General features: G+C 40.5%; 1 protein-coding gene across 6 annotated transcripts in view; it reads left to right on the top strand.

Moving 5' to 3' along the window:
• Window positions 1–17,635, top strand: part of LOC143213306 (pikachurin) — a 311,458-nt gene that overhangs the window by 257,272 nt on the left and 36,551 nt on the right. For all 6 annotated transcript variants that reach the window (XM_076433022.1, XM_076433023.1, XM_076433021.1 and 3 more), the window contains one exon: window positions 10,358–10,544. In XM_076433022.1, the coding sequence (XP_076289137.1) occupies window positions 10,358–10,544 (187 nt within the window). The remainder of the gene's footprint in view (window positions 1–10,357; window positions 10,545–17,635) is intronic.

Here is a 17,635-nt window from a genome sequence, read left to right as displayed (position 1 = left end):
CAATATCGCGGCGCTCTTACCTGTCAAGAAACTGTAAATATGCTCAACTTTAAGCGACCATATCTCCTCAACTATTGATCCTAGAGGTTCGAAACTTTGATCTGTGCATCCGCGCCGGGTACAAATCTACTGGATTACGTACCAAATACATCATAATTCGTAGAAGAAAGATACAAATTTTGAGTCCGGTAAAGTAAAGAGCAGCCCAAAATTGTCTTCGCGCCGTGTCTTTTTCCCGGTAACAATGAAATCCGAGTAGTCCAGCCAATGAATGCTCAAAAGGGGGGTGTAGTGAGAAATGGAAGGAACACAATTTTTAACTTTGGGACTTTGTTTGACTAGTTAGGAGGTAAACATACTAAAAGTCCCTACTCGTAGGAAGTGAGCGGGGTGCAGGGGGCACGTAGAAGGTCCCCTTTTTCGGTTTTCCGCTTGTATCTCGGAAACTATGTGTCCTAGCGATAAGACTATTCTATACAAAATTAAAGCTGAGAAAATGTGCCACAAGATTGACTGCATTTAGTTTTTCGCTATCTCGCATAGTTTTCGAGATATCCGCGCTCAAAGTTCACTAATTGTGAAAAAGAAATTTTTTCCTTAATTGACTAACTCTTGAGCACAATTAGTGAATTTTGAGCGCGGATATTTCGGAAACTATGCGAGATAGCGAAAAACTGAATCCAATCAATCTTGAATGGTGTTATCGCTAGGACGCATAGGTTCCGAGATATAAGCGGAAAACCGAAAAGGAGGAGCTTCTACGTGCCCCCTGCACCCCGCTCAACTGCTAGGAGTGGGGACTTTTAGTATGTCTACCTCGTAACTATTCCAAACAAAGACCCAAAGTTTAAAAATTGTGTTCCTTCTTGAATATTTAAAAGTCACGCGGAACGTGAGCGGACGGATTATCGCGTCGATATTACTTTTTAATAATCGTGCCCGCGGTTCATTAAGCCGGCGCTGATTTAATTCGACAGGACGATTGTCCGGTTGATTTTTGACTGCGCGGCGACTCGGTTAACCGTTTAAACGCGCGAATTCACCGGATAAATGAAGATGAAACGGGCCGAGAGCGGTGCAAAACGAATAGTATAACTTCGAACAATGGGGGTGGAGGGTTAGCGGATGGGACGAGGCAGAAACGCGCGAAACAAACGGCATGAATAAGTAAAACGGTGGACGCGTGTTTCGCAATCTGCGTCAGAGATTGATAAAGATCGAGCCGATGATGGAATAAAAAGCTGGAAAAAGCTAAAAAGCGAATCGCTTCTCTCGACGCGTGGTTGAACGAAAAATTCCTCTGTTCTGGTTTTCTCCACTGTTCTTCCTAGTGTTTGTCCGTGGCATGGACAAAAATGTGAAGAAAATATGAAGCAGCTGCGAAGAGTGCCAGTTATTCCGTGACCCGTTACAAAGTCGGGAAAATTAGATGCTCAAGAAACGTGCTTTGTGCCTCGAGCGGCTTACTTCCGCGTTATACGTTGCTTTATTGTGTTAAGCCGGTTAAAATTTTTTCACCAGCCGCCCGCCCGGTTACTTCTAACGACACGATGGCGATCTGCCGCGGCGCAAGAAACAGGATCCTTTTACCGGAAACGAGGTTTCTTCCGACGAGATAACTCCGGAGGCTCTAGAGCAACGACAACTGTAAGATGAACTCGAGTTGGTTCTCGCAAATCCTGTTCTTATAGAAATTGGATGCGTCCTTTATCATCTAACACCTCTCTCTCCCTTCATTAGCTCCGCCGATGTTCGAGTCCCTTCTCGAGGTTGTTCCACAGATTTATAATTAAGAGCACCTTTACTCCAATCATGTAGTAGAAGAAGGTAATTTTTCGGAATTTATTACGGGACAATGGGACCCTCTGAATCTCCACTACACTAATCTCAAACATCTCGGCAAACCACTTACCGGGAACATTCTGGGGGAAACAGAGGCGGTTGAAAAAGATCGATGATTTTTCGCTTGTAAACCGGAGATCCGCCGGTTAATTCCGACATTAGATTCGCCGGCGTCAATGGTTCGTCAGAACAAAGAAGGAAGCTTGAAAAGAGGTACACAGGAACACGGGCGGCCCACTTCACCGGCCCCTACAGAAAAATTCATTAAAAAGCGAGTCCCGGTGTCCCCGTTTACCTTGAAAGGTGGGGGATGGGGGCGTGGGTGGTGTACAAACCCCTCGAAGTCGTCGGAAATTAGCCTCCCCTCGAAGGGAGAGCAGATTAACTGCATCTGACGGCTGATCGCAACGTCAGCCGGCTCTCTCTCTCTCTCAATCTCTCAGTCTCTTTGGAGTGACTCTGTCTCCTCAAAGCAGCAGCGGGAATCCGATTGTATCGTGCCGCCTTATAAAGTCGCCTACAAACGACGGATTATCCCTCGTTCTCCTTTCTTCCGGCCCCAATCCCTCATCCCCCGAGGTCCCCACCCTCGAATAGCGTCAGACTCGTGCGAAAAATGACGGGGACGATGAGACGCAAAGAGAAATAAATTGTACGGTACACAGCCCCCTCTACAACCTTCTCCAACCCCTTTGGGGATGATAAGACCCCCCCCTTCCTCGCGGGGGAGCGCGAAGACGACGTGGACCGAGTTCGCGATGAGCACTCGGTCTCATGGTTTTTTCGGGGGATTTCAAGGGGACACCACCCTGTGCTCTCCCAGTTCGAAACTTCGAATTGGACATTTGTCGACATACCTTGGGGTTGCTCCGAGATGGATGGTGGAAATTGTGGGCTCTCGGGTTTGTTTATTTTTTAGGGGAATGAAACGAAGATGCCACTTTGCCGTCGAATTGCCAGACTTTTCTTTCGGCGAGAAAACTTTCACAGGTTGGAGAATTTCTTCATTCATAAGAAAAGTGATATAAGTCGAAAAAAAGAAAATTTTGCAGGAGAGAAGTTTTACAATTTTTTTATTGTATATACCACCAACTTAGAAATGTTAAATTATTTGGTGTTATTTAGATACTGGATGAATTGTCGTGTACATTAGTTATAAAGTACACCACGATTTATACATTTATTGTTATACTGTTTTTAGAAATATATTTCGAGGTGTATCACTTTTCTTATGAATCGAACTGTGCCCATAATTCTTCCGCCGTTTTCCCAGTTTCGTATTTTTAACGAATTAAAAGTTTCATTGCCCGCACGACGTTTCACTGTGCGTTGCGAATATTTTTCCGCTTGCTCTCTCGGATCTGAAATCTGACCCACATACGTGATCATTAGAGCCGATGATAATTCCGCGGAGGCTCGCGGAAAAAATAATTACACTGTCGCGGAGAGATCGACGGATTCGCGGTTTAATTGATAAACTTCGTAATCACGTGGATCTGGGTGGGCCCCGAATGAGAAACAACAAACCTTAACATACAGTCGCCGCGGGAAGTATGTTGACGCGTCTTAAAAATGCATATTGTCTATTTTAAATCAATAATTTAGGAATTCATCGAAAATATATATTATGTGTGTTATTTAGTATAGTACAAACTAGTATGTGTAGCACCAAAGATGACATAAAGTTTATAATAATGTGGGTTTGAATTTGGAAAAGAAACAATCGTATGATCGATGTGTACGATCCGCGGAAGGTGATCGGCGTACGTTACGTGTTTCGGCCACGGAACCGTCGATCGCGAGTTGTCACCTAACGGTCGAAACAAAGAGCGGTGACAACAACCTAAGCTAAAGTGTGTTGTTAAACGTATGTGTATGTATGTTTGGATGCGTAAGTGAGAGAGTATCGAGAGCGTGAGCGAGTTTATTCAAATGTAGAGCGATTGCGACCATTGCGAGCGAAAGTGCGACGAGAGCGGTTTAATTTGTCTAGAGCGATTGTAATTTTGTCAGTGTTACGTTTTTGTTCTTCTTCCGTGCCGTGTTCTTAATTGTAATTATACAATAAATTCACCATTTATCCCACAATAATAACAGAAGAAATTAAATAACTTTTTTATCGATTGCGGAAAGTATGTTGACAGGATTGAAAATTCGTAATTGAGTGTATTCTTACCAATAAAACGACATAATTAATATGAAGTTTGATACCCTTTGTTTCTATGACCTCTTCAAGTCTTCTAGGCATACTTTCAAACAATTTATTTGTAACATTTCCGTCAATACCATTCCAAGCACTCAGTTGTGTTTGTTTAAAAATTGATTTATTATTCCGGTATTTCTCACTTACACTTTGATCTAAATGATCCCACAGGTGATCAATTAAATTGAAATCGAGACTTTGAGGGGAGGAAAAATTGAATATCATTTTCACTGAAATATTTTGTCGCTAGTTTGCATTTATGTTTGGGGTCGTTATCTTGCTGGAAGATATGATCACCGTGGATGTTCATTTTTATTATTGAATCTTGTAAATTCTGTTGCAGAATATTTACATACACTGCTACTGTGTTAATATCCCGTCTATAAAATGTAAATTGCCAACACCATTTGCAGAAAAACAACCCCAAACCCATACTGATCCTTCACCATGCTTTCCTGTACGCGTTATCATCGTTGATTTAAAGCATTTACCTTGCTTTTCTCCATACATACAGTGACTCGGCTTAATATTCGGACGCTCTAAAAAAGACGGTAACTTTTTTAATATTGTACTATATGATTTGATCTTTTTTGGGAAGTTAGAGCAATTAGTTTACTACAGGATGTGAAAAAAAATTTTCAGAAATTGCAATTGAAAGGAGAGAATTATAGAAAAAATACTAAAAGTCTCTACTGACGAAATATTTCAGTGAAAATGATATTCAATTGTTACCATGGCCCCGTCAAAGTCCCGATTTGAATTTAATTGAACACCTGTGGGATCACTTAGATCGAAGTGTAAGTGAGAAATTTCGGAATAATAAATCAGTTCTTAAACAAGCACAACTGAGTGGTTGGAATAGTATTGACGAAAATGTTATAAATAAATTGTTTGAAAGTATGCCTAGAAAACTTGAAGAGGTCGTAGAAACAAAAGTATTGAACTTTATCTGAATTATGTCGTTTTATTGTTAAGAATGCACTCAAATACGAATTCAATGCTGTCAACATACTTTCCGCAATCGATAAAAAAGTTATTTAATTTCTTTTGTCATAATTATAAACTTTATGTCATCTTTGGTGCTACATATACTACAATAGTTTGTACTATATTAAATAACATACGTAATAAATATTTTCGATTAATTCCTAAATTATTGATTTTAAATAGGAAATATGCATTTTTGAGACGTGTCAATATACAATACTTTCCGCGGCGACTGTAAATACGTTGATCTTTTATGCGTTAATTAATCAAGCTCGTACAATAGTACTCTGTGTAGAGTAGAATGAAGAATCGATTCCATAACTGAAAATAATCAGGTTCCTCGAACATTGTTCATTTTTTCGTAATTAGACTGCTGTGCCAATTAGATATTCGTGTGGATGCAAGTATAATTGAAAATTCATTAAACTGTAGTATCTCTGTACTGAGGTTATTATGTAAAAACAACGGATTATCTCCGCAGTTTCATCATTATAAAATTTTTCAAACTTATCAGACTTATCCTGCTCGCAACATTATTCTTCTCACGTCTTGCTACTTTGCACAAACGCTTCGCGAAGCGTAAGTCCTGCTAACTTAAATCCTGTGTAAATCCTGTATTAATCCGTTGTGCATAATTTTCAAAAAAAAATATCATTACAGCATTTGTCGTGTTATTTTCTTCTTGTTCATTTTGAGGCTTGCAGCGTATTTCCACACGATCCTCTACGATACTTAAAACCTCCTCGAAAGCCACTTATCTCTCATTAATTTACAACTTGTTCCCCTTTATTCTTTCATTGTTTTACGATCCTCGTCTTGGAGAAGTGGTCCTTAAAAAAGGTGTGAATTTCAAAAACCGTAATTCCCTTCGGTATTTTGCTCTTTCAAACAATTTCATTCGAATCGATTTCCCTGAAGCAACCTTTCCGTCACCCTCAGTATTTTATTACTCATTCTTCTTTGTTCTTTTATGAACCGTCTCTTCTTCCTTTAAAAACTAATTGTTACATTATTCTGAACCTATTAAACAACCACATTTTATCCAAAAACCGAATTTTTGGGGGTTTTTCATTTTTTAGGGGCACAGTTTGCAACAAAAAAAAACTTAAAAAATTTTCTAAAATGGGTCTTAGGATCCAAAATATGTCACATTTTTTTCAGAGTTCTCGAACGCGTAAGAGCCCGGAAAATGCATGGAAAAGCGCGAAATCTAATTTACCCTGTAACTACCCTCGCGGGAACGCTAGAGGGCTGAAATTTTAATTTGAGGGGTGTTTTCTGGTCAGCTTTCGAATGGTTCGATAGTCATTGAAAACCCCCTAAGGTCAGTTATAACCATCTTAATCGGCTAGGCTCTTTCGGAACAGCCGATCTTGGATCAAAAGATTCCGCGGAAGTTTCACGGACGCCGAGCAGAACGACGGCATCAATCGTTTAAGCTTTATACAATTACCAACCAAGAGGGTAGGGACGACCTCTCAGAAGGCTCGTTCATTGGAAGTCACGTTTCCGGTGTACGGCCCCCGACGCTTTTAATGGCGAAACCTTGTTATCGAGATGGCCCCGGGATTTCGAAGCGGCACGGCCGCCGATTCCCTGCATATTCCTTTTTTACCGGCACGGTCTTTACGCGGTAATGCTGTTTTAATGCCCTTCCGTCCGCTGCCTCCCCCAACGCAACCCCCTCCTCTTTAATTGTAAACTATGCGAATCGCGAAAACAATTTCGCCGAGAACGTCCGGCGAGATTTTCGGAGCTGGAAGTTTGTCCACTCGGCTTGAAATGGAACGAAAATGTTTCGCATCCTCGGGAAAATGGATCGATCTTTCTGATTGGACTGGTAAATTGCCTGCAGAAGTTAGTAAAAAATATTTTTAGGACGACAGAAGTTTGGACCCGGTATGTTCGAGTTTGTTGATGGAGATCGATAGTACAATGCAATTAGGCTAGTCCTCAGACTCTTGAAGATCCGGGTTAATCGAGTATCGTTAATGCCATCGCCGTACTCCTTAAAACAACAGTTCCACTTTTTAAAGAAAACAAGCTCCCGTCCAGTTCTAAAATCGTTATCGGGAAGTTCGGTCTAGATACAACTTTCGCGAAGAAACAGTCTTCCTCAAAGACAGAGAGATATATGGACCGTTTATTTTGAAAATGGTGTAAGTCCATTAAAAAAGAAATGAGATATCACATAATTTGTGATTAATTTAGTGTAAAATTTCTATTTATAACTAGTTAATGTTTAATATCTTAAAAAATGCCAATGCTTTGTTCAATTTAAAATTGGCCAATAAAAAACATTGCGTAGCGATTGATTATGAAAGTGGCGGGGTCACGTGGTTAAATTTGCTTAATTTCACGCGTGTCGAAGATATAATATATATAACCTTACTTATTTGATTTTCTTCCAAATATGTGGATAATTTCATATTAACATGAAATAGTGATACAGGTGAGAAGAAATAATAAATCAATCTTATTTTATAACCATTGTGAAAATATTCATTTTATTTAATTATAAATAAATTCACACAGAAATAAAACCCATGAATATAAACAAAAGAAGAATCTTAGAATCGGAGGATGAAGACAAATCCACTAAGAAAAACACGTATTTAATGAAACATAAAAAGAGAAGATGAATTATAGAGGTAGAATCTTCATCAGATGAGGATATTGTTAGACAAAACTTCGATTTTGCAAAAGAAAATTAAAAAAGGTATTCCAGCAGAAAAAGTTGAATCTAAATATTGTAACTGCTCGATATAGAACGTGTTAATGTAGCAGAACGTAAAACAATATTTGATCAATTCTGGAATATAGGTGATTTTAATAAGCAAAACCTATTTCTCTATTGTAATGTTCATGGTGAAACTGTAAATGGAAGAAGGCCAAGAAATTATTCGGGTACTTTGAGGACTTATGCTTACAAATTTTACTTGATTTTTACAATTGATTGATCATGAAAATGGTCTAAGTCCATTTACAGCCCGTAAATATACAGGATGTGACCGAAAGGGTGGAACAACCGAGCAGGGGGTGATGAAATGTAAAAATAAGTCGAAATAAGAGAACAACATTTTTTTGTTTGACGCTTCGTTTTCGAGAAAATCGAGTTTGAAAATGCAGCGAATACACGTGCTACTGCATAGGAGTCGTCTGACGCGTCTGACCATGATCAACCAATTCTACTTTGTGCATATACTAAAGCACGCGAACCTGGCGGAACTTTAAACTCGATTTTCTCGAAAACGAAGCGTCAAACGAAAAAATGTTATTCCTTTTTTCGAGTTATTTTTACATGTAGTATCACCCCCGGTTGTACCACCCGTCCGGCCACACCCTGTATATTATTTTAGTTAAATTCGCCTAAAAGAAATATATGTAATCAAATTACATATTGATAAATTAGTAGACATTGCCATTAATTTACATTTTTGAATTGACTAATGCTGCACCACTTTCAAAATAAATACGGTCCATATACATATACAATACTCTGTACATAATACATCGACCCGCTAGCAGCAGAATAATCCAAGCTAATCGCGCTTCGCGGTCCACCCTGCATGTGCCATTCAAAATTACGACAACTCGAACAATTTTTAGGTGACTGAATATTTTAACTAAAAACTGTTCATAATTCCATGTGCGTAACACTGAAGAGATCATTGAATGTTGCATTCTCGAAAATGCTGCGCAACAACATTACTGAAAAAAAGCGTGGGGTCTGAATCGCGTGTGACGACGAGCTCCATTGTCTTCTTATCAGGACGCGTCACCTACTTCCCCGGACAGAAACTTTCAATTGTACAGTAAAAATCGCGCGAACTTTTAAATCAACCCAATACCACCGAGCCAACATTTTTCTGTGTCCTGATCGCCGTTGTCGATAGGTCTCGCCGGAAGTTTCTAGGCACGATGTAACGGGGGTTGGCTGTAAAGGGGATGGAAAAGGGACGTGGAGGAAGAAGAGGGGGATGACTCCTGGCAACCTCGGTCGATGCACCGGCGCGGAGAAAGTTTCGAGACTTTTGTAAGTGCATTAGCTTGAAAACTGTGAGGTCGTCGACAGGATTCGCGCGCACGTGCTGCTCGGGCGTGTGGGCGTGCTGGATAGGTGCATTGCTAGTCACTGTTCTATAGCGAATCGGTATTGCGCGACGCTCGCTGGGCAAATATGGGCCAACCCGGGATGCATAATTCGCGTAAATTGCTCCCATCTCCGACTGCGTTCCAGCCGGCGACGATTCCGCGCGGATGTCGCGAGCTGATACGGAATATATCTGAAACCGCCACGGGGTGAAAACGGCAATGTTGTTAGAACTGTCATAATCGGCAGCCACGCAATAACGCCCTCTTGAATATGCCGAATGCGTCTCCGCCTTATATCTCGAAAACGAATTTGCATGCTGCGGGATTTTTGGTTCTGCGGAAGTAGAACGACGAATGCGCCGTTCTCTTCCAAACTTATCGAATTAATTGTATACTATAGGATGGACCTCATTTTTCAACTATGAAATTTTGAGCACGCCGCCCTCCATATTGTTCCATTTTGTGAAAAAATGATATATCTAAAGTTTCAGATCGATTGGACGTCAGGAAAACGTGCCACATCGAGTGCGAAGTTTGGAAATAGAAACTACTGCACGCTAAATGTGCAGAATACACTGAAAATTCAAGTTAAATGTTTTATGCAGGGACCAAAAATAAGTTATTCTAAAATTTTCTACGATAAAAATTAGTTTAAAAGAACGCTATTTAATTTTTAAAGAGTTACACGGAGGGCTAAATTATTTAAACTTGGCCGTTACTTTTTAAACCAATGGCCATAAAAGATGTTAGGTAGCGGCCAAGTTTGAATAATTTAGCCCTCCATGTAACTCTTTAAAAATTAAATAGCGTTCTTTTAAACTAATTTTTACAAACGTTTTTTTCAGAATTGCAAGAGGTATATCTAAGTTAACGAACTTGGCCGTATTTTATTTAATCTCACAACTTTTTACGGCCACAGGAACTTGGCTCCTGTTTACAGGATGTTTTTGTTGGGTAATCCTTATTTATAACCAATACGATTTTAATCGATGAAATACTTGTTATTCCATGACTTTTTTTCTTTCTGGTTATACCAGGTGAGGTCCCTGATTTTATACCTACAAAAATGTCATAATTCCTTACTATTTGCACAAATTTGAGAACTTGTCCGTTCTTTAACTCAGGGGGGCATTCAGAGTGAATTTAAACAATTTACGAGATCAAAGATGGTTATTATACAACAGGGCCCGCACAGTTACGTAAACAAGACACTTTTGGATTTGATTGCAGGGCTTGTTTGCGAGGATTACCTTCCGTGAGCCGCTGTTCGTCGGCGGACCCGGAAATACAACCGGCCTGGAGCGACTTCCGGTGAGGACCGGATTTAAGGGATGCGTCCGGCATCTGGAAGCCAATGAACACCGCTATCGTTTCCCTCTTGCGCCGCAGGGGGACGCGACGAATGGTTTCGACGTCGGTGAGTACAACTTACCAATTAAATTCCGAAACTTGCTCCTTCCGATGATGGGACAACTTCTCTTACCATTCCTCCCTGATACCTCCCCTCTGTCGCAATATTTCCATTGAAACTCTTCACAATCCTTCAGAGTTCTTCGCCACTCCAGTTCTTCATGGAAAATATTTTTAAATAATCCTCATCCACAACGGATTAACCCTTTGCAGTCGGCGTGTTGTTTTAACTTGAAAATTAAACATTTCTTCCGATCCAGAATAATTTGTATGGATATGGAATTGATATAATACCTCGTACAATATTTACCCCTCAACTGCTACGGGTTAACTCTTTGCACTCGAAGCAATTTTAATTCGAAAATCAAAATCATTTCTTTCGCCCAGATCATTTTTATTCATTTTTATAAATTTAACCAGTTTTCTCAAGTAACAGTTGAACTTTTCACAATTTATAGATAATAGACGAATTTAATAATATTAAAACTGTTTTGAATAATGCTGTGGCCACTTTACTGGCGCCTTACAATCGCCATTTGAGTGCAAAGGGCTAACAATGTGAAGAGCAAACGTTCTTGGTCCCCGACCTCAGAATTCTATACAGAAAATCGTGAAAAATTGGAAAGTCGAGAAGGGAAATTTCACGTGAGCCAGAATCGAAATTAGATAGAGCAGTAACAAAGACGAGTGTCCGAGTGAAATTCAATCAAGCGCAGATACGCCACTGCAAGCTGAGACACAGCTCGGGTCGCTCGTGTAAAGCAATAATCCTGAAACGGAGCGTCGACCGAGGACTCGCGCGGTTCCTTATCTTATAAAGCCAAGAACGCCCGGAGACTGGTCAATCGACTACCAAATCTCCATTGAAAGGCTCAAGGGGATACGTATAATCCATCCGAGCGTAACCTCTCCTGGGGGTGGGGGAGGGGAGGGGGAGTTAGGTTTAGGGGTCGAAAGAGGGGGTTTGAGGCAAGGCAGCTTTTAAGGGCTCGGTTTCTGTCGAGGACGCGATAGACGTCCGACCACTCCGCCGTCGTATATCTCCATCCTCGGTGCAGAATGCACAATAGATCAAAGGGACCGCGCACATTCCCGAGGCCAATGCATTTTTTGGTCGTCGGAGAGGACCGCGTGCGCGACCCTCCTCCTCGAAAGAAAAACGATCCTGAAGATCGCCGCGGAGTCGAAAGAGGAAAATGTCGAAGTAAATCGTCTGTGGACCCCGCAATCGTCGCGACTTCGTGTACCCTCGATAAGTGCTCGCTTTGACCTGTCCCAGAAAATAAATTCTCCTTGCTGTTCCTGGCAGAACAATCGTTCTTCGAATTTGAAAGACATTCCTATTATTGCTATTACACGTTTTATACTATTGTGTATTATTTTCTGACTTCTCCTTTGATACTTTTCTTCTGAGACTCGAATCGAAACTTGCTCCGCCGCGCCGCTGTATCTTATTGTTAGTCGTGGCAAAGATGCAAGTACATTTGTTCGGTCAGAAGAATTTTTTTAACAAGCTCATTCTTTGTTTCTTTTTATTATCAGTGGAACGATTAAATTGTCAAGGATTGCATCGGTGTGTTATTAAAACTTTATTGAAAATATTCTTAAAATAGCGTTCAACCTTCGGTAAACTGATTAAATCTGTCTCTAAAAGTGGCGTTCGAGCATAAATAGCATTTTGTAATTTCGTAGCATCGATCGAGGTATTTAAACCTCTTTATCTCGTTACCAGGCAGGTTATCGACCTGACGCTAACGAAATTTGTATTAAAAACGCTCGGGTGGGGAGTGAAAGATATTCCCGGGCGACGGAGTGGTTTGTAGAACGAAGGTTGAGGGACGCCCTAGCTGAATTCATGTGACACCTGTTGTATACCACGATATAGGAGTTAATTCGAACCTCCGATACAGGTTCGCTGCACCGAAAACAAAATGCAACGGCAGCGCAGCTAATTATGAACCGTGGTGTTTTAACGTCTCCATTACTGTCCACTGAAATTGCAAAATCCGAATGAATCGCTGCAATAACTGAAATTCTCTTCTTCATTCGATCCTCATATTAAGAAATTATCGATGGCATACTAACCATTCATTGGGAAACGATTCTCTAGAGTCGTTGCGATTTACGAGAACAGTATTGAGCAACGGAGCAACCATAGAAGTTGTTATTACTCGCTAGAGTAATTTTATGTGCTCTACACGAGAGAAAGCAAGCGTCGAGAATTATTTCCTGTGACTGCCGTATATTCGGTTAGGTGTAGAGCATTTATAGAGAGCTTATACGAATGATGCGAATAGCATCACGCTGCAGGTTCCTGGAGGAACGATTATTCGAGGTTAGCAGAACTTACTAGAGCAATATTCGGGAATTATTTAGAATTACCACTTAAGATAAAAATTTTCTGCACCAACTGCAAGAGGTGGGAGCCAGAAGAAGACAATTCAATACGAGCTGGAACAGTTCCCGGATAATGGAGCGTCGAGCCGCAAGGAAAACTGTGTCGAATCGGACGAGGTGCATAAATAAAAATTTCCATACATATTTCGCGGCAGGGGAAGGATCTCGGAAAGCCGTTCCCGGGGAAATCTTTAACGAAACGACGCGACGGCAAGATGATCGCCCGAGAGACGGCGAGGATCCCGCGGAATAAGCTGCCGCCGCCTGTTTGCTATTCCGCCGTGAGTTAATCGGATTACTTTCGGTGAATAAAATACAATTCGGCCGAAAGAAACGACTACGACGGCGGAGAGCCGCGGCCGCAGTAAAAGAGGAAGCCGGGTGGAAACGTGACTCGTATGGACTCCGTAATAATGAATGACCCAGACGATTTTCGAAGTCGCCCGGCCCCGGAGAATCGAGGTTATCCGAATCGACGAGGGGTTGCCGAACTCCCGGGGCCTTTTCCCGAACTTTACCAATTTACCTCGTTTCCTTTTTCCCTACTTTTTCCTCACCCGGGGAAATTTCTTATGCATTAGCGTGGACCGGCGGACCGCGCGATACGTTATCGCGCGAACCGTCCGATACGCGTGTTCCAAACGGCCGGAATTTCGCCGCTTTCCTCCGAACTTCGATTCTACTTTTCCGTCGTGCAGTATTGATTTCTCACTTCGTCCAATGAATTTCGCTGATGCGAAGTCCGGAATAAGGCTCGCGGTTATTTCCGTGCTAGAAAATCGTTCTATTACAACGCCGGAAGCTTTGGAACCCGCTCTTCTTCTTCTTCTTCTTCGTGTGTAGTTCAAGTAATGCGTATGCAAGTCGCTCTCACCAGCGCACGCTGCGTAGAATTAGCCTAATTTCGGGGAACCAGCCTCGAGTTGCTCTAATAAGGACACTGTGCTGCTTCAGAGAGTCGTGGCTACTGTCGTCTAGAGCCACTTTGTGTTGCCTAATGTTTGAAACCTCGGACGAAGTTGCAGACGAATTGTGGAAAATCACTTTGGCAAATTTTAGTTAACTTGAATTGGAGCTTATGCGCCCGTAAGCAGCCTAATCATGTTTTAGTTATCCTCTGGATTTGCTCTTGCGTGGATATGTTACTTAATAAAGCTGTTCTACAGTTCGTATACATCATTCATCAATTGTTCCACGTTTGTAAAGTTGTTAATTGCATTTTCGAACCTCCTGTATCAAATAAAGGAAGCGCGATGGGGCCCCGGCGAACGAACTCCCGAGGTTTTTGTCACAGTTACTGTTTCGGACACGTACCCAGAGTATTTCCACGGAGTTTTATTGTCTGCCCCTCTGTAACTCGGTTTTTTCCTCTCTTTCTAATGAATCCAGGGAAGTTTCGATCGATAACTTTCTTCGAGAAGTTCCCTTTATTCCCCGGTGCTCGCGTCCAGTCCCGTTTCTGTAACTTCTTCTTCGTCTTCTTCGTGTGCTTCGGTTGGAATTTCGCCAGATATCCTCGAGAACAGTTGTTCGTGGAACGAGGATGCGTTTGCACATGTTGTTCGAGAAACGAAAATACTACGTGCAACAAACAGGAACTCCGATAATTGATCTCTTTCCCACGAATTTACCAGATGCTCTCCAGTATTGAACCCGTCGGTTGGAGAATCGGGGAACCTTACTCCCTCTCGCTAATGATAACTGGACTGCGGATTTTATGCGTTTACGACAAAAACGAGTAGGTGTAACTAGCGTTGGGCAAATTTTGTTTTAAATAATAAATAATAAATAAACATGTGATTTTAATTGCAAATAATAACTGAACTTTTCATTTAAATAAAAGTAATTGAAATAATTCCAAAAGTGATCTCTTTACTATTTCTAATTTGCAAATAAAAGATTGTTTATTATTTGTATTGAGGTGGAAATCAAATAAATAGTTTTTGGTCTTCTCTTAGTTCTTGTATTTTGTATTATATGCCAGTAGTCGAGCCCGTCCGGAGGACCTAGCTACCTATAAAAAATACAATTTAATTTCTTTGTCAATACAAATAATAATTGAAATTGTATTTGTAAATAACAATCAACTTTATTATTTTATATAATTCATTTAGACTTGCTCAAATAATAGATAATTATTTTTGCTTTTTATTTGAATACCCAAATAATAAACTTAAAATTTTATTTCCCAAGAAGATCAATCGTTCCAATAGCTAGATGCTGGACAGCGGATTTTATGCATTTGTGCAGTGCTGGGTACAATTCAAATAAAAAGTATTGGAAATAGTAATTACAATACTTTTATTCAAATAAAGTAGTATTTCAGCATTTATTTTATTTCTTGAATCAAATGAATCAAAGAAATATTTTATTTCGTGGATCAAATTGTTGAAACAGAAATATTATATTTTCAGGTACAGATTGTTCAAATAGAAATATTTTATTTTCGAAATTGTATATCTTATTTAAAATACTATTTTCTTTAAGCAAAATAAAATCGATAATATTAATCAGTATTTGAAATATTTGTTTCGCCAAATAATGTCCACCTCTATGTATTTGTGACAAAGATGGGCACGCACAATTTAGTCGAACGAAAAAATATTTTGTTTTATCAAGGTAAATTTTTCGGTGAGTTTTTCACGATGTATAGTTTTTTGACACCCTGTACAAGAAGATTAATATGGGGTGCAAAACTGGCAGTGCGAGGGGCTGAACCCCTGGAAACCAAGGTTACGACAAAAAACATGAATTCCGGGAAGGAGTTCGATTGTTTCGAGCAGGTTCGAAAGTAGGAAGCCAGGTGTCCGAATGTGTACTCAGTCGCTTTCCTGTTAACAAGCACGCGTACGTTAATTACTCCGGCCGGGTAATGGACTCGCGATGATGGGGCAGGCGGGGCTTATTTGCCAGAGGACCGGTTAATATAAAATTCCACTCGATGACAGGGCCATTCAATTTGTTTGTCGAGGAGCAGTCCCGCGGACGCCGCGGGGAGGAACGATGACGGTACCCCCGGCTCGATAATTGATTAACGCTTGATAATTAACGCTGGTCCTTGATGCAGAGGCGGCGTTCGACGCGCGATTAGCCGGCACTCCTGTCGACTTTGATCGCTCGACTAATTACCCAACACACGAAAGCCCTGTCCCCCGTTCAGAATTTCATTTAGCGCATTCCCACGCGTTGTCCCCAAGTCCTTGTCCCCTCTGTCTTACGGTGTTGGGTTAATCAATGACGGAAAAATTGAGGAAGTCCCATCGAGTGGGACGCATCGGCGAAGTTTCCGAGAGACTTTGAATTTTTTAGCAGGGAGAGTTTTGATGGAACGCTGCTGAAATTGCGTCCGGGATGAAGAACGATGTCTTGGGAGATTCCCTTCGAGCCCGTTAGATCGCCACGCGTTAAAATCTGAATTTTGTCCCCGAGAAGCTTCTGAAATTTGGGGAAATTCATTTGTTGAAAGGGATCGCTCGCTTCTCGATTACAATGATAATGATTAGACAGCGGACCTTTATGCAAAATAAAATGTTTGTACATGATTTGCATGGAAATATGAAGCTGAATGAAGATTTATTTCTTGTGTAAATAATTTCAACTGATTGAAAATAAGGTCTCCGTATTAAACATTTTTTTAATGTTTTAAGTTTCACCTACTGATTTTCGTCATAAATGCATAAAATCCGCTGTCTAATAATTATAGAACCACTTCCGAAAAATTTGAGAACATCGTATCATTTGGTTGTCGCTTGTGAAATGAATTGTGCATTTACAGTAAGGGGCAAAACCGAACCAATAAGCACAAGTTTTGTATAAATCATTATTTATTGCTAGGAATATAGAAGAATAACAAAAAACCAACATTATAATTATTTTTATCATAGTTAGAAGTAACTTAAGAAATTTTTTTCAATAATTAATGTCTCCTCGTTTAGCAATGACAACAAAAATAGATTGACTCGGTTTTGCACCACGTCCAATACTTGGCAATATTTAATATATTATTTATTTGTAATATTTCGGTCACAACCCTTATGCTTGTAAAACTGCACTAATTCGCTTTGGCATACTTTCTATTCATTTTTTGCAATAATCCAGAGATATTTGTTCCCACTATTCTTGAATTCTATCATACAAATCTGTGATTGAAGATGGTTGGGAGTCATATGAATCGAGGTCGGGACTCTGTGCAGGCCAATCCAGAACAGAAAATTTTTTATTACTGAGGATAATAATAAAATCATCCTAAACGAAAATTAACAGAATTTGTTCAGATGGCATATCTTGGTGCTAGATTCGTAAAAATGAAAGGCTTAAACCACGACATGTGGAACATACGTTAAAGCATGGAGGCGGATTCCTAATGTTCTGGGGGTGCCCGACAGCATTTGGTGTTGGATCACTGCACCGAATTAATGGCTTCATGAATCAGTACATGTACAAGGATATTTTACAAGATCATCTCATAGATGCTGTTGAAAATATGCCTTTTGAAGAAAAAAATGTAATTTTCATGCATGACCGAGACCCTAAGCACACTGCTAAAAGTGTAAAAAATTTTCTGTTCTGGATTGGCTTGCACAGAGCCCCGACCTCAACCCCATAGAGAATTTATGGGGTTTACTAAAAAGACGACTTCGGGATTCATATGACTCCCAACCATCTTCAATCACAGATTTGTATGATCGAATTCAAGAATAG

Source organism: Lasioglossum baleicum, chromosome 11 (assembly GCF_051020765.1).
Source record: "Lasioglossum baleicum chromosome 11, iyLasBale1, whole genome shotgun sequence".
NCBI lineage: Eukaryota > Metazoa > Arthropoda > Insecta > Hymenoptera > Halictidae > Lasioglossum > Lasioglossum baleicum.
The sequence above is the reverse complement of the archived record's forward strand: the minus strand, read 5'-3'. Positions and strand labels throughout refer to the sequence as shown.